Raw genomic sequence first — 27,411 nt, 5'->3', positions numbered from 1 at the left:
CACACACAGCAGGTCATTCTGAAAAAGCTGGTTCAACTAGCTGTTTGTGTTTGCACTACGGGAGGGAACCCGCGACTCCAGAATAAACACAAGTCTCACGAGCTGCGAGCAGTGAAGCGCAATGCTAACTTACTTCGAGGCCATGAGAATCGCTAAGTGTTTACTTAGCAGAAATGTGAAGTACAATTCAGAAGGCATCGTCAGACAGTGCCCAACAGTGCGCTCTCTATGCCATCAGGAGGGTCTGAAGCAGCGTCCTTAATCACAAACACATCACCGCCAAAGCGCTCTGTGCAAACACTCTTGCCTTTAACCCTACCTTCTCTTACAGACTGCTTTTACCACAAAAAAACATATGTAATGCGAGCCACATGTTAACTCAGTGCTTTGTTCCCCTTCTTTTAATTATATCACGTTTCAGGGAGTGAGGGAGAGCGAGATTTGACTGAAGGGAGGACAGTCACTTCAGTGGCCCTGTCGCCCCCTTCTGGCCAATTATTGTTATTATATCATATTTAACCATCGTTAAAATCGTGTTCTGAAACTACTGAAGATGATTATAATAACAATCCGAAACAAATAATATTCCTGCAAATTTCATAAACAGATCTTGAGATTTTAGTAATGCGATCTCCCACTTCTTTCGGGGGTACGTGCGTACATAAACAAATAATCAGATCAGCGAGAGATTAACCAGTTCATATTGCATTGCTCTCACCTGTATGTATGTATGTCTCATAGAGTAGCTGGGTGGGATATGGAAAGATGTTTTTTTTTGTACTTGCTACCTGTACATCGGTAATAAAGGAATTCTATAAACATGCAAAAACATTAATGGCTTTGAATAAAAGTGGCGGGGAGAGCAACTTTTTATATTTTTATATTATACATTTATATTTTGTAACTCACTGTTAATCAACTAACGAGAATTTTCATGGTGAGCTTGCGTAAAAAAATAGCCTTAAATGTAACCACCCGTCGCCTTAAAAACATTTTACCTAAAGTAATCGGATTATATGATTCTCCATATTCAAGACGAAATATACATAACAATTGTTCATTACACTGTTCGAAGGAATCTTATTCATTAAGGCACATATTAGCATCGGCTTACAGCAGGGAAACGCTCTCTTATTAATTTTGGCATCTACGTGGTATGGGAATTTGTGTCACCTGCCTGTAGGCTACTTTAGTCCATAGCGCCACCTCTCTGTGCCTCAGCATAATCCCTCCATCCCGCAGATGCTGAGTCTGTTGTTTCCATTCACCTGAACGGCGGCATGAGTCAGACAAGCGTCACGCAGCATAACCCAATAGTATCTTCCTATAATATCCCATAAGGCTATAAAGAAATACGATGTAAGACGTACAAGGATCCCGCAACTGTTGTGGCACTATGCAATATAATATGCATGCTCATGAATTTATAATAGCATATATGTCCCTATTGCGTCAAGATACGGAAGGTAACAGGGCACAGCGGCCCGGTCTGGACCCGTAAAATTTCCCCAGAATCTGAAAAATACAGCACAGCACATTGGCCCAGCTTGTCCCTGAAGTTTACTGGTAAATGCAGCCAAGTAGAGGGATTTTAGGCATATAAAATACACACTAAGGTCAAGGTGTTCGCCTTCCCATAACAGTTCCGTGTCATTCTTCAACCTTTTCTGGTATATTAATTAATGAACGTTTCCTACCTATTATATTAATAATAAAAATCCAGTGGTGCATCAAGCATCTTCAACTTTTTAGGCGACTAAATGAGATGTGATATTTTCAGTAACGTTTTGCACTCTGACACACAGTTTCAATGTTCTAATGTAGATCCGTAAATAGCATTATGCAAGTCACAACATCACGACTACAGAAATTTAATCCAGTATTTCCTCTATATATATATATATATATATATATATATATATATATATATACATACACACACACACACACACACACAACCGGCAGGCGGTGTTCTCGTTTCACTGTTTTAAATACGCGGGCCGGTATTTGCGCCGTTACTATTCTCAGAACGGCTTTCTGTTAATAGATATTTAGTTATTTAGCATTACTATTTGTGTTTTCACACTGTCGTTCTTCGTCAGTCTTTAAGTCAGTCTTAAAAGTACAATAGTAGAGTAACCAAGTAGAAATCTACGCATCAGCTGGAGACGCCTACGGTAATCTCAAGGAAAAGTGCGGCTAATATCGGGAACCGTTTAATTCATTCGGGTGACAGTGGCGTTAAAATGCGGTGTACGGCGCGGACGCAGTCATGAGCGATGCTACATAGGCGACGGTGTATACTGCGTGTAACGACAAGCTTTGTATGGATAACAAGAAAAACGGGAATTAAAATGTGGACGTGGTCTTTACAGGCAATATAAGCGATTGGAGGATTAATGACACAGATGCAGGATGCCAGTTAGAGATTCCCCGCAATGCTCGATGGATTACCCCTCTGATCTGTAGGGTAACTCACCTTACCGAACGAAGCGGCTGGGGACGGACTTTCCCATATAAACCGAATTTCGCAGTTCTGTCACTCGGTGCCAATTAAGGGAAACTTAATCCTGCCGCCGCCTGAACGCTGAGATCTATCTGAAACCGAGATCTGTCTTCGGCGTTTTCGCGTTTAAAGGGGACACATCACCACCATCGGAACCATACATTCACATGGGCTTTACCCGAGCTCGCTGCCAGGATAACGGTGCCGCAGATCCCGAACATGAGAAGCGATGGGCCGAACTATTCGAGCAGCTGGACCTGAATAATGACGGGCGGATCGACGTGGGCGAGCTGCGGGCAGGACTTGCCGCCCGGGGGATACTAAGGAGCGACGCGGAGGAGGTAAAGCATCTTATGGCGTCAGAAGTTTGACATTAGTAACTTATTTTTTTGTCACCGACATTAGCAAGTCGTGGTGGATCACGTCTGCCAGAAATATAGGCTACATATCTCTGCCAAGTTTTTTTCCTCTTTTTTTCCATAAAAAAATCGGGTCATTAATCTATTTTTTGATTTCCTTCAGTGAGCTGCGTAGTCACGCCAATTCATTGCAGCACAAGAACGGCACCGCTTCTTAGGAAGCGCGAAACACGTTCATATTGCAGCATTACAGTAATTATTATGCTGCCTATCTGATAATGTCACAGACCGACGCTAAACCCCCGCTTGTAGCTGCGAGGCGCCCGTATACAGTAGGGCAAGGTCGGAGCAGAAAGCAAGTTATTTATATCGGCCATATATTTGATTAATGTACAAATACAGATCAGTGAAATGTTGAGTCCTATATACAGGTAATTTACGTCCAAGGCAGGAGGATAAATATTTTAGTGTTCCGTTCTTTAAATCCGTAACACGAATCCGTTGTATTACTTAATACGGGCAGTCACAGCAAACCCAAGGAGTGTCCATGGACGGTGCGTTGATGTCTTTGCTAACAAAACTGCCACATCAGAATAAACTAGAAATGTATGGGTCAAAAGTCCAGTGAAAATGGGATAAGTGTGTATATGCTGAAGCACGTTTAAGACTGTCGCTGAGTTTTCCGTCAGTTACCACCGCTTGTCAAATCTGATATATTAGAGTTGGAAATGTCTGAAGTTTGACAGGTCTAATAGCCACAAAGAGTATTCCTCTAACAAATCAACCACATATCGACATTATTGAGCTCAGAAAATTCTCCATTTTCTATTGGTAGCCTATAGTTGTGTTTCTCAGCTGGATCCAGTGCTCGGTGTTAAAAGGACCGGTTTAAAGTATTGCTTCTGTGCATATTTGTTTTCTCTCTCAGATATTTTGTCAACATATAAATGACGGGGGGGGGGTCCACTCAATAGGGAAGAGAAGACCTCAGTGCTGTTGAGGGTTTTTTTTTTTTTTAATTCTGACGTGTTACAGTGTGTGAATATATATGAATGCATTATCTCTATGTATCTGCTAGATGTATAAAGATGTGGTTCTCTTGTGGGATTCTTCACTGTGTAACCTGTAGGTTTGCCAAGCAGAGGCGAACAGACCCTGTGTGCAGGAACGTGGTGATATCATCTGTATGACATGATGCACCCTGGCCTGTGTGTGTGTGCGTGTGTGTGTGTGTGTGTGTGTGTGTGCGTGTAGAGTTGTCTCTTTATGGATCCACGTTGCCCCTAACCTTATGCCCCCCCGTCTTGCTTCTGCCCCAGCAGATCGTGCGTGTGAGTGACACCAATCATGACGGCCAGCTGGACTTTGAGGAGTTCACGCAGTACCTGCGAGCGCATGAGAAGGAGCTGCTGCTCATGTTTCGCAGTCTGGACCGCAACGATGATGGTCAGCTGAAGGGGGGGTCCATGCGTGCCGTTGGTGATGGCTCTGTCGGGGAGGGGGGGGGGGCACCTTGCACAGCGGCTCCCCCCTAAAATGCACTTAATGAATCTGACTTGGAAACTGACAGGGCGCTGAGGCTGAAACGCTGCACAAAGATTTTAAGATGTTCTCTGTTTGATATTATCTTCATCCATCCATCCATCCATCCATCTACTAACTGCAAAGGGATGGATGGCTGAATGTGGACACTGGGTTGGTCTCTGCCGCTGGTAATAAGCCCTTCTTCACGTTAGTCACCCACCGTCCCACACAGTGCAGGACTGGATGCTGCTTTGGACATCCTGTGTAAAGAGGAACAGCTATGATGCTGTCTTGTGGGGACAAACCCTTATTGTACTCAGCTTCTATGTTTGGACCTAACACATGTACTAACAAAGAAATACATAATGATTGGCCATAGAATTACATACTTTAAGGAGAATTGTAGTTAGTGTTAGGGTTACCTTGCTTAACTGGAGGTGCACTTGTACTGTGTTTGCAGGTCAGATAGATGTTGGGGAGATCCAGCAGTCCCTGCATAACCTGGGGGTGGACATCTCCAAGGATCAGGCCTCCAGGATCCTGCAGAGGTCAGTGCACGGGGCAGCGTGGGTAGGACAGTCTTTTCTGTGACCTGACTGTTACCAGACGTGAGACATTGGACATGATATATTCAGAATTCCCGAGACCTTGTCACGTTCCGTGTCAGTTGGGAATTGACGACTGCCCACAATACGGCTTACAGACACAGGGAACTTCATTGCTAGCTTAACGCCATAACACATAGAAACAAAAGTGACCATGAGGGGTTGAAACAAAGACAGAAAAGTAATTTAAGGACTAACAAAGACTTCAATTAAACATGAGGAAACACATATTATGAATAGGGGTTACAATGGGAAATGTTTACCTTTAAACAGACTTCTTAGCTGACAAAGGAACAGAGAAAAGGCAGGAATATATATACGCAAGTAACGAGACCTAAACAAGGGACCAGTGAGTCAATATGAACCTATGGAAACACAGGTAGTAGAACAGGATGACCAGCGACACCCTCTGGCCAAACAGGGAACTTCAGAAAAACAACTGATAGAATGGGGCAAGGCAAGGTTGATCCTGACAGACCTTCACATGATCTTCCGATGTTTGCTTTACCTTGGTAGCATGGACAATGACGGCACCATGGCCATCAACTGGAACAAGTGGCGAGATCACTTCCTGCTGAACCCTCTCCACAGCATGGAGGATGTTGCTCACTTTTGGAAGCACTCTCTGGTTAGTTTGCATCCAGACCCTGCACTTGGTATTAGCAGAAATGCACTTGGACATGCGTCTGAGGTGGTGTGTGGTGAGTTGGGATGCTGCTCTCGCAGGAGGGATCTGAGGAGCATGCGGGGGGGATCTGAGGAGAACGCAGGGGGGATCTGAGGAGAACGCAGGGGGGATCTGAGGAGCACGCAGGGGGGATCTGAGGAGCATGCAAAGGGGATCTGAGGAGCACGCAGGGGGGATCTGAGGAGAACGGAGGGGGGATCTGAGGAGCACGCAGGGGGGATCTGAGGAGCATGAAAAGCTCACAGGAGATCAGCCCATCTGAGCAGATTTACGCATCAGAACCAGGCTGACGAGCTCTTCGGATCATGGCTGAATAAGACCCCTGCTTCCTTTGTCCTTCTCTTGCCATCTCAGATGTTGGACATCGGGGAGCATCTGACCGTGCCGGACGACTTCTCAGAGCAGGAGAAGAGGTTGGGGGTCGTGTGGAGGCAGCTGGCAGCAGGGGCGATGGCGGGGGCGGTGTCTCGCACTGGCACTGCCCCTCTGGACCGGCTCAAAGTCTTCCTTCAGGTGAGGAGCCTGACAGAGTCGCTGGAGCAGCAGTGCCCGCATGCAGAACACGGTCCCTCAAGAAGACTGTAAACCACCATCACGTACATTTTACAGTCTACTAAACTCTTCATTTGTCTTTGAATGCTGACAGACACCTTAGTAGTACCAGAGAGTACCATGTGAGGGCAGAACCCGGGCCAGTTCTACCAGAGTGGTGAAAGCTACTTAACCTGGTTAATGGTGAAAGCTGCTTAACCTGGATAATGGAGTACCTGCATACCTGGACAGATGCCACGATGCGTAACATCCCTATGGGTGTGGCTGTTTGCTAACACGTACAGTACTGTGAAAAAGTCTTTGGCAGTCAAAGAAAATGATGGTCAAATGATCTTTGTTTTGGTGTAAAACTATCGGAGTGTGTTAGCTTAGCCATTTCATAACCTCTGCTAAAGTTACTCCAGCATCCGCGGCGCCCGTCCAATTCACCGATATGCCTTTGGACTCGACACCTAGGTGCATGGCTCCAGCCCGCGGAGGATGGGCCTCTGGAATGACCTGCTGGGGATGGTCCGCGAGGGCGGGGTACGCTCCCTCTGGCGGGGCAACGGCATCAATGTGCTCAAGATCGCCCCGGAATCTGCCATCAAGTTCATGGCGTATGAGCAGGTGGGTCCTCTGTCTGCCGCACCCCCCTCTTTACTGCCCTCCCTGCTTTACTGCCCTCCATTGCTAGGCTGAGTCTCGCTCTCGCCCCCCCCTTGGATTTACTCATTAGCTCCGCCCCCTTACTGTCCCCCTTCAGATCAAGTGGCTGATGAAAGGCGGTAAGGATGGCGGCTCTCTGCGGGTCCACGAGCGATTCGTCGCAGGCTCGCTGGCGGGGGCCACCGCACAGACCATCATCTACCCCATGGAGGTCAGGATTTACCCCCCCAAGTCCTCGCATCTACACCCCCATACCACCCAGCATGCTTTGAGTGCGGACATGCCTGTGTCCCCATTTGATTGGAGTACATGTGCAGCGGCACCTATGTCAGTGACAGGAGCCTGCCCCAGCTTCAGTGGGGACCGCAGAGTAGCGCATTTGGACATGAAGCACCGCTAAGCCTTAAAACGGCTTGACACGAGCATCTGGGTCGCCTGGCGGAGACACCTTCTTGAGGGGAGTAGAGCATCTCCCAGCATTCCCCGGGGTCTCGACGCTGCCTGCTGATTGGCTCTGGGCAGCGTGTTGCTAAATGAGGTCGCCGGCCCGCGGCTGTGGCATCTCGCTGATAAAGCTCGCAGGATTCTTTCATTTGTTTTCTATATATTTATATATCACATTAGAAACAGCCAAAAAAGTTCAAGTAAAACTTTTCAAGTAGTAATAAACTGAAAGCCAGATTATATCTCTAAAAAAGCTGTTCTGAGTTTAAAAGATAATTGACAAGCAGTCTCATTGGATGCTTTATAATTAGTAACGCCTTTGCAATAACATAAAACACCAGACATTTGTGTTTAGTGTCCAGAACAGAAAATAATGAGTCAGTCAGAAAAATTATGCCACTTATTAAAAAGAATATGTCTGTGAATTTGGAACAGAAAGTTAACTGTTTGACAGTACTCTGACTGTACTCAGATAGTACTCTGACAGTACTCTGACAGTCTCATGCGCTGTCACCCCTGCAAACCCTGCCCAGGTGTTGAAGACCCGGCTCACTTTGCGGAAGACGGGGCAGTACTCAGGGATGGTTGACTGCGGCAAACAGCTCCTCCGCAGGGAGGGGGTGCGCGCTTTCTACCGAGGCTACGTGCCAAACACGCTGGGCATCATTCCCTACGCGGGCATCGACCTGGCTGTCTACGAGGTGCGTCTCCTCACATGTATCTCAGAGGTCCCCACCCTGACTCTGGAGAGCTGTAATGATGTGAGTTTTATCTGATCACTTTAATGCCGTTTTTCCAGCAGTGATGGACCCACTATCTGGATCGATAACTGGGTGGATTTACCTGTAGTTGAGCATTACTTCATGATAGTTATCACCTGGTATCTTAATGGACTGAGATTAACCATTGGATTTAATTTCTTCTCTTCCTCTGTCTCTCCTACTCGTCTCTCCCTCCCTCTATCGTTGCCCCACTGTCTCTCGTCCCTTTCACTCTCTCTCCCTGTCTCTCTCTCCCTCTCTGTCTTCCCCGTCTTTCTCCCCGTCTCTTTCTCCCCTTGTCTCTCGCTCTCCCTCTCGCTCTCTCTGTCCCTCTCTCCCCAATCTGTCCCTGTCTCCCTCTCCCTCTCTCTCCCTCTCCCTTTCCTCCCCAACTCTCACCGTCTTTCTCTTCCCCTGTCTATATCTCCCTCTCTACCCATCTCTCTCTTCCCCTGTGTTTTTCTCTCTCTCTCTCTCTCTCTCCCTGTCTCCCTCTCTCTGTCTCTCTCTCTCTCCCTGTCTCCCTCTCTCTGTCTCTCTCTCTCTCCCTCCCTCTCTCTGTCTCTCTCTCTCTCCCTCCCTCTCTGTCTCCTTCTCCCCAACTCTCACTATCCATCTTACTATCTCTCCATATCAGACACTAAAAAACGCCTGGCTGCAGACCTACTGCGTTGGTACTGCCGACCCAGGGGTCCTGGTGCTGCTGGGCTGCGGCACCGTGTCCAGCACCTGTGGCCAGTTGGCCAGTTATCCGCTGGCGCTGATCCGGACCCGCATGCAGGCCCAGGGTGAGCACAGGCTGCTTCTCTCTCTTCTGTACATTTTAACAGCCGTGTTAAAGTCGAAGGTCTCCGGGCTGATTAGTCCCTCTCAGTTGGTCATGTGAGAAGAGCAGAGGTTCGGAAGTGGGTCAGAATACATGGAGACAGTGTGTCCTTATGTCACACGGTCTGTGGCATTAAAACTGCATATATACTGACATGGGGTCAGGGTCACGATGACCCCTCTCCAGAAATATAGCCACCAAAACAGTGCCAACCCTGGGTGGCACACAGGCATTATATACATCGATTGTTACATTGGCTTGATCTCCTCTACCTCTTGTTTCCTCCTCAGCGGTTGTGGAGGGCAAACCACAGCTGACCATGCTGGGTCAGTTCAAGCACATCGTGTCTAGCGAGGGGGTGTCTGGACTGTACCGGGGCATCGCCCCCAACTTTCTCAAGGTCATCCCTGCCGTCAGCATCTCCTACGTGGTGTACGAGCATATGAAGAAGGTGCTGGGGGTGGCTCGTAGATAAGCAGGTCATCGTGATCCCTACCCCTCCAAGTGCTTCGGAGGGGGGGGCACAACAGCTACTTCCTAAAGTGAGGATTGCTGGCTTGAGACTACTGGGGTGTTTATCAATACCGGGAAAGCAAAGAACGTTCTTGTGTTCTTAGCAACTAAGCTTCCCAAGAACTCAAAAAACATGTGAATCATGAATCATGGGATTGTTCTCTTTGGCGAAGACACAACCGATTCATCCTTGACATTTGGGGCAAAGAAAGACATCCGGTGATTTTTGCCGTCCTCCGTACTTCTGTTGTTGAGTACTGGAACTGGTCTTTGGCACTGAAAGATGACGTCAAACAGGTACACGTGAACACAAGTACGGTCAGTTGAGCATATTGATAAACACCCTTGGTCTCCATTAAGGATCTGCTGCTTCTAATAATAATATTCGATACTTTATTATTCCCCGTGGGGAAACTTTCTTTATGCCTCCCTCAACTTTCTCTTTGTGGTGCCGTAGCGGCACCCAGGAAGTTGGGGGTTAAGGGCTTTGCTCAAGGACCCACAGACATGCTGAGGTTGGGTTTTGAACTGGCAACCTTGTGATTACAGGCACACAGGCTTAGCCCACTGAGCCACATGCTGCCCCTTAACATACCAGGGGCAGTGTTTAGCCTTTGATCCTGGACAGTGCAGTGAGGGTTCCCCGTTTATCCTTTGATCCCAGACAGTGCAGTGAGGGTTCTCCATTTATCCTTTGATCTCGGACAGTGCAGCGAGGGTTCCCCGTTTAGCCTTTGATCCCAGACAGTGCAGTGAGGGTTCCCCGTTTAGCCTTTGATCCCAGACAGTGCAGTGAGGGTTCCCCGTTTAGCCTTTGATCCCAGACAGTGCAGTGAGGGTTCCCCGTTTATCCTTTGATCTCGGACAGTGCAGTGAGGGTTCCCCGTTTAGCCTTTGATCCCAGAGAGTGCAGTGAGGGTTCCCCGTTTAGCCTTTGATCCCGGACAGTGCAGTGAGGGTTCCCTGCCTCTCCCTGCACTGTGCTGCCCCATTTGGCTCGTTGTTCTTTCACACTGTCTGTGAAAAAGTGGGATTGAAACCAGGTTTAGAACAAATTCATGCAAAAAAGAGAAACAAAGAAATATTACTCATTTACAGTTTACAATTTAACTTTTCTCAGTCGAGTTTCACTATATAAGTTAATAAATGTATGAATATGTGAATATGTTATATATTTAAATATATTTCTTTCATATGTTCATTTATGTATATATTGTACTTACATAAAATGTATTATTTATTGAGGCTCTTTTATATGGAGAAGAGATATTTTAAAACCTATTTTAAAATGTCTTACCTAGCTGTTCCTATTTGATTGTGGATGAGTAGTTTTCCATAACAGTAATTTTTGGAATATTCTTGCAGTTTGCCCTGAGCAATTTTTACAGGGCTCCATTTTACTTTTTTTAAAAGATGATAATCTTTCAAAACTTCTGGATTGTTGTGTAGTCTGGGACTGTCCTTTCGGAAATAAGAACATGCATATTTTTGATCAGCGAGAAAAACGGTGGTAGCAGGTTTTGAATGTTAACACTGTGCCTTCGAGAGGATGGAATGAAAGGCCCATAACTGCAGTGTGTGTGCTTGTAGACGCCTGCTTCCTCAGATAGTGTTTTTTGAAGAAGACACCACTACTGTCTCACTCGTGCTCGTTTGCCTTCGTGTGCTGCTTTGAACTTGCACTATGCTTGAAAACTGGCTTGCTGTGTATGACTTACTGACTGTAAGACCAAGAAAAGGGCCTGTGCACGACTGTCCTCTGGAATTTGACACCCTGGGGACTGTGAAGCACTGGCCTATTTATCTGTGATGACAGGCCTATTTATCTGTGATGACAGGCCTATTTATCTGTGATGACATGTCTACTGCATGATCTTGCACGTTGATAAAACACGCAACTTGCTCATTTATGGCAAGGAGTAAACAAGCAAACTACACCAAATTAAATGATGTCTCTCAAAGAACTAAGCACTACAAGTGTACTTTAAATGAACTTTTATAAACATGATGTAACGTTAATGAATGAGCTGCTTGATTCATTCAGTCAGTAGATGCTGGCATCATTGTGAAGTGAAGAGGCCCTCAACCCGGAATCCAGGGGGCAGCAGTGAGTGCCAGAAACTCCTCAAAAACCATTTGCGAAGTCAGAATAGCGGGAGAACGTTAAACAAGTTCAAATAGCAGAATAATTAGATTGATTACCATAAAGGCTTATAATTATTTTAAAAAGATCAGATTTCATTCCACTAGCATTGGAGGTGAGGGCCACTGTCTTACATGTCAGTCCAGATCGCACGTGGCTGGTTTTGAATGTTGACTGTCATATTAAAACCTTAACAGCTTGACTGACATGCCCGAGCACTGGGTGTTTTCCGGTCAGGCGTTAAAAAATGCAAAATGCAGCGTAAACTAACAGCCAAGATGGGAAGAGAGGAATTGCGAGAAAGCATGAAGTGCAGAAGAAGGGCAGGTGACTGAAAGGGAAAGAAATCTCTGCATCTGAAAAAAAAAGGCATTTTGGAAACTCTGGTCCAGTCATGAGAGGGCTGTAAAATGGCTGCCTAGATATTCAGCACATTTCAACTAAAAGCAACTACTGTGTTTTGAAATGCGTAAAGCAATGTTTCTACTGACTGAATATTGTATTTTATATGAATTAATACCATTATAACAAATATTTGCATTACAAGTTAAGATTGTATCTGTTTGCATTTTAAACTGGAATGCATATTTTTGTATCACTATCAAGTGGGACTTTGAGATTGTATGCATGGAAGTGAATGGAAGACAATCTCAGTCTTCTGTGTGATTTGTGTTTATTCCCGGTATTGAAATTGCATGCTGTTGATGCAGAAAATAGTGTGTCTTTTTAATGTCTATTTTAGAACTGTGTTTTTAAAGCATCCATTTTCAGAGTTTAGAACAGAGTTTGTACATATGTAAAATTAGTCCTTTTAAATTTAGTTACACTGTTATCTAAAAACGTGTCATTTGGCTGCCCAAACATTTCCTACTTTTTAAAAGTCACTTTTCCCTGCAGTTTTTCTACACACACTCCGATGGAGCATGCACCGTCCGATAAGAGGCTCTTGCTATGTGGGAAATGGGACAGTGCAGTTCAGACAAACGATCATGTTCCTAATGATTTTAAGCTTTTACCAGGTGCTCTAGTGCTTAGGGAGCTGGACAAAAAAAGTTCATATTAATTCCAGAATTATTTCCAGAAGAAACAAAGTGAAAGTTTTACTTTGGATAAGCTGAACAAATAAAGAATTTAAAACAAATGTCCTTCTTTGTGTGTTTAACCTTTGTGTGTGACCATATATTTAAAGCAATGTTCATGGAATCAGAACTAAAGATCCATCCATCTTCAACACCTGCTTCTCTAATACAGGGTTAAGGAGAGAAGAGAGAAAAAAAAGACAGATTCGTACTCATATCTTTGTGGGGACCGTCCATTCATTTCTACGGGCCAGCCGTAACCTTAAGCATAAGTATCCAAACAAAATACAAATATCTTTTGGAATTTTTAGTTTTTTTGTTTGCAGTCAGATTTTTATATAGTCATTCTAATAATAATCATTTTATAAAAATGTAAATAGTTTCTGATACATTTTCTTGATTTGTTATAAAATGTCAAATTTTGTAAAGCAACCTTGAGCTCTGGAAAGGTGCTATATAAATGAAACATCATTATTATTATTATTATTACTGTTTGGATTATGAACCTACTGAGTTAGTTTGTTAGCGGAACTACAGATAAATATTGAAAACCTTTTTGTAAGAATAAGTTTGGCTTATTTAAAAATATCATGTCAAATGCCGATTGTTTTTTTGCTGTGCCATTATTTAGAAAAAAAAATTGCATTACTGGATATAAAAGTTACTTTCACATATGTCATGATTATTTTCAACGGTGTTTCCATGTCTTTGGGTTTCTGAAAACAAGGAAAAGACCTAGAAAATTCATGTCATTCTGCGTGTCTTGGGGCTTTAAGTGTCCTGAGGTTACTAAAGAGAGGAATGAGAATCATTTTATTCGCCATGTACAACTAGTAGAAGAAATTAGGTTGGTGGTGGCACGAGTACATACAATTTAAACATACTGTTAAGATAAAAATACACAAAACAATAAATAGAACAAAGATAAAACTAGATAGCGAGATTAAGAAAATGCTATTATTCATAAACGTGTATGGATATGAATAAAGGTCAAACAACAAGATGTGAAGTACAAATAGTTTGGGGTCCATGTATTCTGTGTTGAGAATCGCAGTGCAAAGGCATGCAAAGGTTAATTGGAGTTCCCAAATTGCCCATAAGTGTGAATGGTGTGTGAGTGTGCCCTGCGAGGGGTTGGTGGCCCACCCTGGGATGTTCCCTGCCTTGTGCACGTAGCCTCTGCGATAGGCTCCAGACCTGCCTCAATCCTGAATAGGACAAGTGGTTTCAGAAAATGGATGGATGGAAGGATGTTCAGTAAGCGAAGTGTCTACTTTGTGCAATTAAATTCTGCTTGACTAATACCAGTAGTACTACTATTACTTTAAAATAGCATAAAAAATGAAAATCTGTTATTTAACAAAAATAGCCTCCAGTTATTCCCTGGACACCAATCTTTATTGCCAACTAGCGTTTGTTTTCCGCAACCTGTGATTACTTGACCTCATCACGTACACAACCACTTCGTCAGCCTAATCCCAAACGTTGTTGTATTCACTGAAGACGAACCGCCTTCCTCAGACGAGGAATTCCACTTGTCACCTTACCCATCAATTAGAAACATAATCATTGCATTATGAAAAGCTATTGGACAGAAACGCTATCGATCACGTGACGTCATAGCATTGTGGTTGGTTCTTCCCACAGCGCTAACAGTAGGTTAAAATTAATTTGGTCAGTTTGTCCGTCACATGTCCCGCAGTTCGCCGCAGCTCGTGCATTTCCCCCCCCACGCGGGTCCCGGTTATTCGTTATCACCATTTTCCTGGTATTTTCCCGGAGACTGGTCGGCGGCTCCACTGTTCCCGCCCCTGTCGCCGCTTCCTCGCTCCTCCCCGCATCTCGCATCCTAGGCTTCCCGCTTCTGCGCACCTCGACCGGGCCTAAGCCGTCCGCTTTCACTCGTTCACTTTCCCCTTGACGCGACCAGCATGTCGGAGTACAGTGCGGTTCCCCCGCCCGGGGCTGGAGCTCCCCTGGGCGGACAGCCTCCGCTGGGCGCCGGGGGTGGCCTGAAGAAGGACGCGTTTGCGGACGCCGTGCAGCGGGCCCGTCAGGTGAGGCTCTTGGCCTGTGTGTATATCGGGGTCGGGACGCGTCGCGAATCAATGAAGCCGGCGCGGCTTCTCTGTGCGGCTGCCGGTTGAGGCGACCGGCCGGCCCCCTTTTGGCGCTCACACTGCCCTCTCAGCCGGGCAGGCTGTCCCCCACAGCCTCGCTGACGCACACTCTGCTCCGGGACTCCGCTGCGACGCCGGGAAGGCAGCGCCGCTGCTGGTACTAGGCCTCCCCATGCTAACCGCGAAGCGACCGTCAGCCCCCCAGCGCCTGTCTTGGGATCCGTGGGAGCTGCTCGACGCCGGCAGGCCGACGCTTCCTCCGCTTTAACCGGCCTTTAAACGCCTCCTACTCTCCGGGGACTTTGTGGAAGTTGAGGGTTCTGCTGTTCTGCTGAGCACCTAACTGCAGATAATCCCACTTTAAATAACCCTAAACTTAACACTTGAAGCGGCATTAAATCTCCCTAAAACACTTTGATATTATAGGAAAGTGATGTCCGACTCGCCTTCCATTCGACGGTTAACCGTATCACTTTAACCTAACCCTAACCTTAACACTTTGGATGGCATTAAAGCTTACCTTAAAACTTATTGGTATCATCCTTGACCCTTTAAATGACATTGTCGGAAAGGACCGCCTTGATTGTCTGAGTTGCGGACCCAAGATGTCAGTAATACGGATTACAAGACTTGCTTGGTTGCTAGTGTCCATGTAAACAAACGACATCCGAGATAAAGGATGAAACGTGTAGCTACGGTTTAAGTGAAATTGGGTTAGTTTTCTGCAGAAATCTGGCTAGAGACACTCTCTTGGTTTTTATTTTTTGTTTTTGCCAGTTATAGATTTCGTTGTGAATTTGCAGAACAACCGACCTGGTGAAAGGAAGTCCGTCAAACGTTTGGAGATTATCCAGTTTGGCTGTCAATGACCTGCATGTCGAAACAAACTGTTTTACAAGCTCTCTGTCAGTTTGTTTTCCTGCAATAGTTCAGTTTTGTGCTAGTCTGTAGAAGTTTTCATACATTTTATTTCTGTTATGAAACTGGCTACAGGGAAACAATGCGGTGATTAGATGGAGAAACGCTGTCTAGGACCTACAAGAAGCTGTAAAGTAGTGAATTCCTGATACAGTTGACAGGATCAGCAACAGAATTTGGGTCAAATGGGAAAGCAGCTTCCTAATAAACAATCAGTTTAGTGACTCGATATCTGATCGTGCTATGATTAGTGCAAATTTTATGTCTAACGTGATTCTCTCTCTGCTCACACGCGTGAGGCAGATCGCAGCAAAGATCGGGGGAGATGCCGGGGGAGCCCCACTGAACAACAGCGCCGCCCCAGAGGGCTTCCCCTATACAGCACAGAAGCGGCAGCTGGAAGATGCAGGTAGGCACGTGTCCGTCATTTCACCTCTTCCGGTCAGCCTTGGGGGGAGCGTGCCTGGCCTTCATTTCTGTGTGGGCTGTAGTGGTGCTGACATGTCCGCCGTGCTAAGAAGCCCCCATGGATAGCTTTGAAGTAACCCTGCTGCGAGAAGCGAACGTGCATCTGCTGCTCTGGAACATGGATGTGTTTTCACTGCTCAGGATCTCTTCTGGTGATTAGTGAATAGCCACATGGCTAATGGGCCTCTCCTTTTGCCTCCAGAACAGCCAGAAAGTAAGAAAATGGCGTCCCAGAGTGACCGTGACTCTGCCACTTCTCTATGTAAGTGTTGCCCACTTTACTGCTGGCTTTACCATTTCCCGATCATTCACACGTATGGGCCTCTTGGTTGCTGTGTCTAGGTGTACTTTTCCCTGACAGCTACTGAGGGCTAGCGGTGTCCAGGTATACTCCTTCCTGTGCGATAGCCCCTGGTAGCGGTGTCTAGGTGTACTCCTTCCTGTGCGATAGCCCCCGGTAGCGGTGTCTAGGTGTACTCCTTCCTGTGCGATAGCCCCCGGTAGCGGTGTCCAGGTGTACTCCTTCCTATGCGATAGCCCCCGGTAGCGGTGTCCAGGTGTACTCCTTCCTGTGCGATAGCCCCCGGTAGCGGTGTCCAGGTGTACTCCTTTCTGTGCGCTAGCCTTCAGTACCTGTGTCTAGATGTATTCCTCACAGTGCACCACGCCCCAGCAGCTATGTCTAGGTGTACTGCTCCCTGTTTGCTAGCCCCCAATAGCTGAGTATAGGTGTAGTCCACAGATCATTAACCCTCTACTTGGATTTACATGTTGCCAGTGCTGAACTGATTCATGTCTGTCTTTCTCCCGCAGCGATCGGAGCCCAGCTGGCTGCCTTAGCACAGCAGAGGTAAAAATGGAAGAGAGCATGGAACAGTTGTTTGGATGGGAGATGGATGGAGTATTTTCTGGACTGATTACAAAGTTCTGTTAATGAGCTAGCCCACTAATGGGTGTGTTTTTTTTTCTCAAAGTCCAGATAGATGTGATTGAAATGAGTGACTTGTGGTTTTGCAGAGGAGCCGCTGGCTGTGTTCTCTGGGAGGGGAGAGGAGCAGAATCGGAGGTTATTGGTGTGTTATGCTGAGTTAGAGAGGCTCCTGATTGATACTTTGTGTTGCTCGTGGTTTAATTTGATTTAAACTTTTTTTTTTTAGTTAAACCTTGTGGTCGTGGGCCTCTCTTGTGCTCATGTGACCACTTCCAGCCCATAACCCAGCGCACACCGCTCTTACATGTACGTTTACTTGATATACTAGGGGGTGGTGTGTGTGGGTTAGCGCTCGGCACAGTGCCCAGGATCCGAAGGTTGTTGGTTCCATTCCTGCTGTTGGCAGAGTCAGCCTTCATTCTCAGTCTGCCGCTTTGGATCAAAGTGTCTGTTAAATACCTGTAAATATCTTTCTTCTTGTTTCTGGCAAAGGCCGACGACCGCCACAGAGGAGTACAGTGTCCCCGATGGCATGGTTGGGCTCAGTGAGTATGCAGTCTGTCAGTTTACAGCCTCTTCCCCCCCGTACCTGCATGGGAAACTGATGGTCAAGGTTTTGCGGCCCTGAGCTGGTGAAAAGTGTACACATCTCTACTATAATATGATAGATGTGTTCATGTACACGTCTCTGCTGTAACATGATTGATGTTCTCTTGCACATCTCTAATATGATAGATGTGTTCATGTACACGTCTCTGCTGTAACATGATTGATGTTCTCTTACACATCTCTACTGTAATATGATAGATGTGTTCTCATAAAACCTCTTGTTATGCAAAATTGTGCTACTAAAATATAGGGCCTATGGACCACTCAACAGCTTTGCCGAATGGAATAATTTCAAAGCACTTCTTTTGTGTTCGACACCTTAAATGTTGTGACTGATACACTGCTTACCCACTTCTCATCACCCTCTTTACTTATTTGGGAAATTTTTGTTGTACTGTAAATGTACAGTGACAAAGGCGTTCTTTTCACTGTTGGCAGTAGAGCAGATTTAATGAAAATTAGTACTTCCTAACCAATGTCTCCTAATAGAGCCTCAGGTGCCCCCCCCAGAGTGTCCAGGTGTGTTACGCCCTGCTCAATGCATAAACATGTCAAGGATGAAAATTCCTATAACCCAGTGTCAGATTTGCATCATACACCTCTTGACCGGTCGCATATGAGCATATGTCGATCATTTGAGAAATGCCTTTTACCTAAACTTCATCTGCTTTAGTTGGGTTCAATACCTAATCACTGGATTCCTGTTAATTATGGACTCTAGCATAGCAGTTTGCATTAAGGTTCAGATTTTGTTTTTTCTCGTTTGTCAACCCCCCTTGAATATCAGAATATCATGTGGGATTTTTGTTGGAGGATCAGGCTGTTGATTAAATTCTACAGTTTACTCAGGTGCCTCAGGGGTAAAGGCTCAGAACTGTAAACGTTCTGGTTGGCTGAAATGCCATCTCGGATACTTCAGCTCTAAGTTTAGGAATAGTTCAGGCTGCTGTTTGGTAGAGCGCTCTCTTTTGAGGGTTTTCCTACTTATGTGATGTGTAATTTTCATGTTCTGATTTTCTCAGTTATTGGCAGAGGGGGTGAACAGATCAACAAGATTCAGCACGACTCTGGCTGTAAGGTTCAGATCGCCCCAGGTGAGTGCGGCGAATGGACGCGGACCGTGCCGAGTTAAAATGCGGGGGTGTCGAGGATTCCTGGTCCTCCAGAGTGTGCGTTTTAATACCAGTAGCTAAGCAGACACACGCAGGGTGCCCTGACCTCAGATGTCCTCCTTCTGGCAGATAGTGGAGGGCTTCCAGAAAGGAATGTGTCCCTCACCGGCTCTCCAGAATCCATACAGTGAGTATCTGCCTGCCTGCCAGGAACGAGCATGTGTGTGTATGTGTGTGTGTGCGTGCGTGTGCTTGTGCTTGTGTGCGAGATGGCTGACCGCTCCACCTGCATCTCCCCAGGAAGGCAAAGATGTTCCTGGATGAGATCGTATCTCGAGGGAGGGGCACGCCCCCATCCTCATTCCACGAGTCCACCAATGGGCAGAGCGGCTCTGTGCAGGAGATGATGATTCCTGCTGGCAAGGCTGGACTCATCATCGGCAAGGGGGGGGAAACCATCAAGCAGCTGCAGGTATTCAGCCATGCCCCCCCTGCCCGGCCCCCTTCCTTTCAGATGCCATAAATTGGCCCAGGATGTCAGTAAACACAGGATGGTATGGGCTATACTCCCAGCCTCTGGGCCCAGCAGAAGTGAAAGGTTGCATTGTTAAAGGTTCTGGTCGGTTAATCCTGAGCTAAATCTTTTGTAGAGATGCTTTGCATAAGTTGAACGCTGAAAGATTAGTTTCATTCTCTGTTCATTCATTAACTTTCAGTTGAATATGTGGTCTGAGCAACAGTGTTTCCTTTTACTTTTGGCTGGGTGTGAAAACACAGGTTCAAAATTGGTTTTAGTCTTAAATGAGAAAAAAGTGCAAAGCAGAATGATGTGTGACGTGTGCAACACATTGATAAATGGCGATTCTTGCCGCTGTCCACTAGGTGTCAGTAAAGGGGATGAAATGCCTGACAGAGACTGATATTGTATGGGCGCTTTTCCACCGCACCAGATACCGTACTTTTGGTACTTCGAGAAAGTACCAAAAATACTGTACTTCAAGGTGTTGGTGTTCCACTGCTGTAGAAACTGGTACTGGTGCCGAATGACATCACAATGCGTGGCGGAATTGTACTGAATTCAACAAATAGCTGTAGTACATCATAGGGCTGGAATACCAACATTGCATGATAGATGTGTTCATATACACGTCTCTGCTGTTACATCACTAGTACGTATGCATTATACATAACTAGTAAGATAGATTAACTTTAGTTTTGGTATTTTAATTATTTTAATAGATTATCTAATATATGTTCAAAAATGATTTTAAAATTTACCTCCGCTGCTTTTGCATGAGCGCTGCATGCGTTCTCTGAGACGATCGTAATCATCTTCATCCTTGCTGTTTAAATCACTCCTAGACGGGTTTGAGAAATTTATTAACTCCTTTTTGCTTTATAAATACACCAATACTTTGTACAAGATCACTCTATTTACAACAAACTTATAATGCTATATGCATGCTGTCTTAGTATATTAAACTAAACACTTTAATTTCTTGTCATGCTATCCTGATGTTTTCATTGTATCTGTTCTTCCAACCAGATCGCAACTGATTTTTTTCTTTCTTTACATCATTGTTTTCTGAACTGTTTTCAGGGCAGCGTTTCAGTGTTTGGTACTGAAGTACCAAAGAAGTACCCCAGCTGGTTTGGCACTTTCGGCACTGTAACTTTGGGTACTGGTACTCGACCAGAAGTCAATGGAAAAGCAAAAGTACCAAAAGTACTGTACTTGGTGCAGTGGAAAAGCTCCCTATATATGCTGACTGGTGCTGGTAACAAACAACAACTTGTACTAAGAATGCTGAACAGCCCGTGAAAGAGAGATATGATGGAGCCGTGCTTCATATGTGTTTTCAGGAGCGCGCGGGAGTGAAGATGATCCTGATCCAGGATGGTTCCCAGAACCCAAATATGGACAAACCCCTGCGCATCATCGGGGAGCCGTACAAAGTGCAGGTGCTTCTAACCCTGACAGCGGCCCAGTCTGTGTGCTCAGTGATGTGGCAGTCATGTGGCAGTCATGTGGCAGTCATGTGGCAGTCATGTGGCAGTCATGTGGCAGTCATGTGGCAGTCATGTGGCAGTCATGTGGCAGTCATGTGGCAGTCATGTGGCAGTGATGTGGCAGCGTGGAGGACGGCTCCTAACACAAACCCTAACCCCTCTGCTGTCTGTGGGAACAGCTGCTGAAGTGATATCTATCTGGCGAACGTTTTAGTGTTAGCGGTCTGCTGGGGTGCAGGGCTCAGCGGGGTGCCCCCCAGCGCCCTTCCCCACACTGCGCTGAGCCCCTTCTCCCTTCCACAGCAAGCGCGGGAGCTGGTGCAGGAGATCCTGCGGGAGAGGGACCACCCAGGATTCGGAGACAGGAGCGAGTACGGCTCCCGCATGGGGGGGGGCGGTGGCGGCGGCGGCGGCATGGATGTGAGTTTCCTTCTCTGGGGTCCCTCAGGGTCATGGTGCCTCTCCCGTAGCGGGAGGCGTGGTTGCCAAGAGACTCGGGGTGCATCACTGCGTAACCCGATGCGCTCATGTCTTTATCAAAAGACCAAGCCCCCGGGGGTGTCAGTGAGCCGGCGTCTGCTCTCTGGTCATGCAGGTGCCCGTCCCCCGCCACTCTGTTGGTGTCGTCATCGGGCGCAACGGCGAGATGATCAAGAAAATCCAGAACGATGCCGGAGTCAGGATACAGTTCAAGCCGGGTGAGGTGAATGGCCGTCGGTCTGCTGAAGGCCCTGGCCTGCCCTGCGGAATGCCTTCGCGTCCAGCTTTAATCCCCGCTGCTGCTGCCGCTGATCGTGTGTCACCGTCCTGCAGATGACGGCGTAGGGCCAGACAAGGTGGCACACATAATGGGTCCCCCGGATCGCTGCGAGCACGCTGCCCGCATCATCGCAGACCTGCTGCAGAGTATCCGTGCACGTGAAGAAGGCCAGGGGGTAAGCTGTGCCTGGAGGGCGGGCCTCGTGCCTGGAGGGCGGGCCTCGTGCCTGGAGGGCGGGCCTCGTGCCTGGAGGGCGGGCCTCGTGCCTGGAGGGCGGGCCTCGTGCCTGGAGGGCGGGCCTCGTGCCTGGAGGGCGGGCCTCGTGCCTGTAGTCCCACCGGCTTGTGTGAAGGCTCATGCTGACTCCAGGATCACTGATTGGCTGTATGACTATGATCACAGGCCAGACCTTTTTAAACCAGTAGGTTGGGAACTGTGGGATACCATTCCAGATCCTTTGTTGAAAAGGCCGTTGGTTTATATGGTGTTATATTGCGACTCTTACTACTAGGGATATCTTTTAACCATCTGTAAATAGTAATGCTTTTTATAGAATGAAATATTAGGCTTATGTAGGTGAGGTTTGTCTTTGCTGCTGTCTCTTAGGGGCCCCCAGGACCCCCGGGCATGCCACCAGGGAACAGGGGACGGGGCCGAGGCCAGGGTGGCTGGGGCCCCCCCACCGGCGAGGTCACCTTCTCCATCCCTAGCCACAAGTGCGGCCTGGTCATCGGCCGCGGGGGCGAGAACGTCAAGGCCATCAACCAGCAGACGGGGGCCTTCGTGGAGATCTCTCGCCAGCTGCCCCCCAACGGGGACCCCAACTACAAGCTTTTCATCATTCGTGGCTCCCCCCAGCAGATCGACCACGCCAAGCAGCTGATTGAGGATAAGATAGAGGTACTGCTGACGGGCGCGGCCTTTGCCCTGCTTGGTGGAACCCCGTCTCCTTCAGTATAATGTCCTGTGTAAATGTTAGGACTGTTATACCATGTCTGTGTGTTGAGCTGACTGTGACTTTTCTGGTTCCTGGTTTAGGGTCCGCTTTGTCCTTTGGGTCTGGGTCCAGGAGGTCCCGGCCCAGCTGGGCACATGGGGCCTTATAACCCCAATCCGTACAACCCCGGGCCACCAGGCGCCCCTGGTCCCCAGTAAGTCCACCGGCCTGTTTCATCGGTGCCTCCCTTCATCTCGCTCTGATCTGAGTTCACACCTTCCTAGAGGGTTCAGGCTTTATGGGTGCTCGCCTTCGCCTTCTTGTTGTGATGGGGGTCTGAGCTCAGGTCTTGGCAGATATGAAGGTGCACAGATCTCCTCATCTGCTTGTGATGATGCATATGTATGTACAGAAATGAACATATCGATGTCTACGTTGACAGAGGCTCATGGGGCCCTTTTCCTTGCAGTGGGGGGCCCCCAGCTCCACATCAGTACCCCCCTCAGGGCTGGGGAAACACCTACCAGCAGTGGCAGCCCCCCGGACCTCACGACCCCAGTAGGTGGCGCTTTTTCTGGCCGCTGTGTCGCTGCTTCCATTCGCGTTCTCTTGTGGGTCTCATAGCCTCTGCCCCCCCCCCCCCACCCTTCCAGGCAAGGCAGCTGCAGCAGACCCCAATGCGGCCTGGGCCGCCTACTACGCCCAGTACTACCAGCAACCCGGTGGGCCTGTGCCCAACCAGCCCCCCTCCGCGCCCGCGGGGGCACCGGCGCCCGGCGAGCAGCCCCAGGCCGCTCAGACCCCTGCTGGGCAGCCAGACTACACCAAGGCCTGGGAGGAGTACTACAAGAAGATGGGTGAGTGCCTCGCGCTTGGCCCCCTGCGCCTCCACCCCTCTGCACCTGGTCTGACAGTCTCTCTGCTTCCGCCAAGCCCAAGCCGGCGGCACGGCAGCAGCCCCGGCCAGCGGAGGCGGCCAGCCTGACTACAGCGCTGCCTGGGCGGAGTACTACAGACAGCAGGCCGCTTACTACGGACAGCCGGGGGCCGCCACCCCAGGGCAGGCGGCCGCCCCGCAGCCCGGACAGCAGGTAGAGTGAGGCCCGGCCGGGCAGCTCGCAGGATCCATGCTGTGTGTAAGCGCGAGGCTTGTGGTTTCTGCAGGACCTCTCAGTGACGGTCACGGTGGTCACTGGTCAGCCTCAACCGCTAACCACGTCCTTGCTTTAGGGTTAAGATAGAAAATGTTCCTGGTCACAGAGTTGTGTCCAGCCGTGACGTGTCAGTGTGGTATTTCCCTTTCAAAAGATTTAAAATGTTAGAGAATAGACCTTTCTAGTGTGTGTATGAGTGCATGCATGGATCTGTGTGTCTGCAGGTTTGTCCTGGTACGGGGGGCACGTGGATGATGGGGCGGTGTGGGGGTGGCAGTGAGGGGACTTGGGGGAGGGAGGGTGCGGGGGCTGGGGAGGGAGGGTTGGGATCTGGGCTTGGGGGAGGGGGGGTCAGGGGCGGGTGTGCTTGGTGGCTCTCGGGGTGTCCCCCTGGTCCCCCGGGTGGGGGTCTTGGGGGGGGCGGGTCTCCCTGGGGCTGGCGGGGCCCCCGTGGGGTGTGTGGGTGGTCCGGGGTCCGGGCTCTATCCGTGCCTGCGTGGCCAGCCTTCCGGGGGGGGGCGGCGCGCTGCCGCCTGTGGCCGTGGGGTTCCTGCCTCGTGCTCGCCGGTGGGGGACGCCCGGTGCCTCCCCCCCTGCCTTCCTTGGGTGGGCGCGCAGCCGTCCGGTGGCGGGGGCCCGGGTACCTGGCCGCTGTGGGGCGGCTGGGTCCGTGACCCGTCGGGGCTCTCCCGGCCGTCTGGGGGCCCCGGGGCGGTGTTGTTGTGGCCTCGCACACACACTGGGAATCATTCCATGTTAACCTGCACACTCATACATACACTCACAGCACACAAACATACACACATACACGTATGCGTACACACACACACATACACGTACATATGCACACATACACACATCATATCATTTCATATCAACACACATACACTTAGAATGCACACACACACACACAGACATGCGCGCACACACACACACACACGAGAGCCTAGGGCTCTCTTCCACTATTTTATCCCTCTTTGTGTGTGTGTGTGTGAGAGTGTGTGTCAGCTCCGGCTTTGTGGCGCATTGACATAAAAATGATTAATAAAGAGTATACCTCAAGTAACAAGAGGAGCTTAAATCCGAAGCTCCACTTGTTAAAATAAAAGTGTTGGCACAGTAAGGCACCCAGACTAACATCCTGCTTGCTAATCTGCCGGACACGACAAGGGGGGAAAAAAAAGAGAATAGACCTTTCTGTGCGTCAGTGTGTCCAGACTTTTGACTGGTGTCATTTATCCTTTCGCAATAGTGTTTGCACTTTGTCTTGTTCTTATATCTGTGCACTTTAAGCACCTCGCAACTGGATGCAAATTAATTTGTACCAGGTATCAGATTCCTTTTTTTTTTATTGGCCTGTAGGGGGCGTTGTGTGAAAGGCTCAGTTCAGAAACTGCGTTGCGAATGTGTCGCTTGTTTACCGACTAACAGCCTTGTATTGCAGGCGCAGTGAAGAGACACGGATCCGAATCGGAGGCAGGAGATGAGCACCGGGCGGCATTCTGCTAAACCAGCCAGCAATCTGGACACTTCTTCGTTTTTAAGTCTGTTTTTATGTTTTTGAGCGAAGCTGTGTTGCCTCACCTTCCAGCAGGGTGTCGGCCCTCGTCTTTTTTTTTTTTTTTTTTCCTCCTTCACCTTTCAAAACACTTTTTAAGCAAAATGTGAAAAGGACAAAAATATTTAAGATTTTCAGGTGAAAAAAAATCTCCACGATGCGTTGGCAAGCACCGTGTCCCCCTCTCAGTCAGGACCCAGAGCTTGCATCTGATTTACACCCCCACCCCCCCCCCCCCCAGCGGGATGTCCATGAGGCGTAAATGATGTGATTTCTTGTTAGAGACAGTCTGTAAAAGTACTTCTGCTAGTCCTACTACTGCATTTACTGAAACTCAGATCTGATGACCCAGGAGGATGTGACTCTGTGCTTTTACGGCGTTTTATTTTGATCGGTCCCCTTTTCACGTTGGAACATTCCCAGTACTGGAGAAGGTATTTTTTCCATTTTTTCCATTTGTTTTTTTTTTTTGTAATTTGTTTGTTTGTGTGTGTGTGTGTGTGTGTGTGTGTGTGTCTGTGTGTGTCTGTGTGTGTCTGTGTGTGTCTGTGTGTGTGTGTGTCTGTGTGTGTGTCTGTGTGTGTGTCTGTGTGTGTGTGTCGGTCGCAGTGCACAGGGAGAGACTGTTTTGTCTGTCTGCATATGGTGGTATGTATGTTCGCTGTTGTTGCTGCTTTAATCACTGTTTTTTCCCAGGGACGACCTTCCTTCCCTCCCCGTCTTACTCTTCCTGCTCACAGGTGTCACGTTATCTATTGTATGCTTGGTTTTTACTTTTTACGGCTTGTTTTTAAAAACTTCACAATAAAAAGATGATATCTAGACGTCCCACTCTCCACGGCTGCTTGCCCCTGCTGTGTCGCTTGGCGGAGCTCCTGTGCTGCTCTCAGTGCTCAAGGTGGCACTGAGGAGGGTGACTGACAAGGGCCTCGCAGGTTGGGAAACACGGTGAGCTCTGGCAGCTTAGGGACTGAACCACCCCATGCTACAAAAAAAAACTTGCCTCTAGAAAAACCTTGAATAAATGTCGGTCCTCGTTTTTTTTCTCCTTCACCTTTCAAAACACTTTTTAAGCGAAATGTGAAAAGGACAAAAATATTTAAGATTTTCAGGTGAAAAAAAATCTCCACAATGTGTCTGCAAGCACCGTGCCCCCCTCTGCCGATTATGTCAGTCAGGACCCTGAGCTTGCATCTGATTTACACCCCCCCCCCCATCACCATTATTTTTGTAAATGAAGTACTGTCAAACCTGCTACAGTCTTGTCACATTTCACATTCAGCACTTTCCAGAATACATGTTTACTTCCTGTGTGATTTCCGGGCTTAGAGCAGAAGCGCATTTTGAGCCGTTCAGCATGGTAAATGTCTCTGCTGATTGTCTGGTGTATCCTGGCATTCTGCTGGACCTGCATGGTCGTCCAGGCAGATCTTCCTGAGCTGTGGTCTGGGGGGTTGGTGGCAGAAATCTTAGTTACTTGTTCCTCTTTTAAAAATATGAACTTTGAAAGATAATAACTTTAGGAGTCACTTCAGGTAAAAAACAAAACCTTTGGATTTTCACTTCAGGTTAGACTTCCTTTGTTCATATGGTGTCGCTCTTTTACAAATGTAATTTAAGCTCTTGCATACAACTGAGTGCACATTTAAAATAGCAGGCTTTTCAATGTACTTTGCTTCAGACAGAAGCATGGGCCGTGACCAAAACAGAGTTTTATCCTACTTGATGTCTGAAGAGGGAGTGCAAAGATTCCTGGGGATGCTTCAGTCAGTCCAGTCCAGTCCGGTTTTATGGTTTTGTTAAGAGGGTGCAAAAACTTCATCGCTTAAGTTCTTAATTTTGTATTCTGTTCCTCTGGGTTTCTAGCGGTTGATGCATTTTATGCAGCAAGAAGGAAAAAGTCTGTTTTTCTATTGTTGTGCAAACTGTTCTCATATGCGTTGCTACCCACACGGTCATGCATGCAGAGATTATATTCTATATACACACTGCACGTTGTCTGTCAAACTACAGAACCCTAAACTAGTTTGTGAGACATTAAGCTCACAATCTTTATAAGGGTCCATAACTGAAATGATACTCTGGTCTGTGAAAGAAGGTGTTTATGCAGCTTGACCAACAAAATGTCACATTTGTGAAGGTGCTGGTTGCTCAAGCCTTGTCTCAGGCCCTGCACGTGGTGTGGG

General features: G+C 47.8%; 2 protein-coding genes across 7 annotated transcripts; both read left to right on the top strand.

Moving 5' to 3' along the window:
- Positions 1-1,990: 1,990 nt before the first annotated feature.
- On the top strand, positions 1,991-12,718 carry slc25a23b (solute carrier family 25 member 23b). Of its 2 annotated transcripts, none has more exons than XM_023810691.2 (10): positions 1,991-2,847; positions 4,185-4,311; positions 4,850-4,937; positions 5,511-5,622; positions 6,037-6,195; positions 6,691-6,843; positions 6,980-7,093; positions 7,860-8,027; positions 8,725-8,875; positions 9,204-12,718. In XM_023810691.2, exons 1-10 carry the CDS (start codon positions 2,674-2,676, stop codon positions 9,386-9,388), a joined length of 1,431 nt encoding a protein of 476 aa, XP_023666459.1. In that variant the 5' UTR covers positions 1,991-2,673; the 3' UTR covers positions 9,389-12,718. The 2 variants fall into 2 exon arrangements, with proteins under 2 accessions (XP_023666459.1, XP_023666460.1); XM_023810692.2 differs by having other exon boundaries at positions 1,992-2,847; positions 4,188-4,311.
- A 1,572-nt stretch (positions 12,719-14,290) lies between these two features.
- On the top strand, positions 14,291-26,049 carry LOC111843237 (far upstream element-binding protein 2). Of its 5 annotated transcripts, none has more exons than XM_023810658.2 (19): positions 14,291-14,705; positions 15,990-16,095; positions 16,357-16,416; positions 16,968-17,004; positions 17,578-17,630; positions 18,184-18,213; positions 18,717-18,788; positions 18,936-18,993; positions 19,107-19,278; positions 20,670-20,768; positions 21,120-21,236; positions 21,412-21,514; positions 21,630-21,751; positions 22,183-22,476; positions 22,615-22,727; positions 22,983-23,071; positions 23,167-23,370; positions 23,447-23,604; positions 25,112-26,049. In XM_023810658.2, the coding sequence occupies exons 1-19, from the start codon at positions 14,580-14,582 to the stop codon at positions 25,118-25,120; spliced, it is 2,022 nt and encodes a 673-aa protein (XP_023666426.2). In that variant the 5' UTR covers positions 14,291-14,579; the 3' UTR covers positions 25,121-26,049. The 5 variants fall into 5 exon arrangements, with proteins under 5 accessions (XP_023666426.2, XP_023666424.2, XP_023666429.2 ...); XM_023810656.2 differs by having other exon boundaries at positions 22,956-23,071; XM_023810661.2 differs by having other exon boundaries at positions 15,986-16,095; positions 22,956-23,071.
- Positions 26,050-27,411: the final 1,362 nt, after the last annotated feature.

The sequence above is a fragment of the Paramormyrops kingsleyae genome, chromosome 22 (assembly GCF_048594095.1).
Source record: "Paramormyrops kingsleyae isolate MSU_618 chromosome 22, PKINGS_0.4, whole genome shotgun sequence".
Taxonomy (NCBI): Eukaryota; Metazoa; Chordata; class Actinopteri; order Osteoglossiformes; family Mormyridae; genus Paramormyrops; species Paramormyrops kingsleyae.
This window is presented reverse-complemented; position numbering and strand designations above follow the sequence as displayed.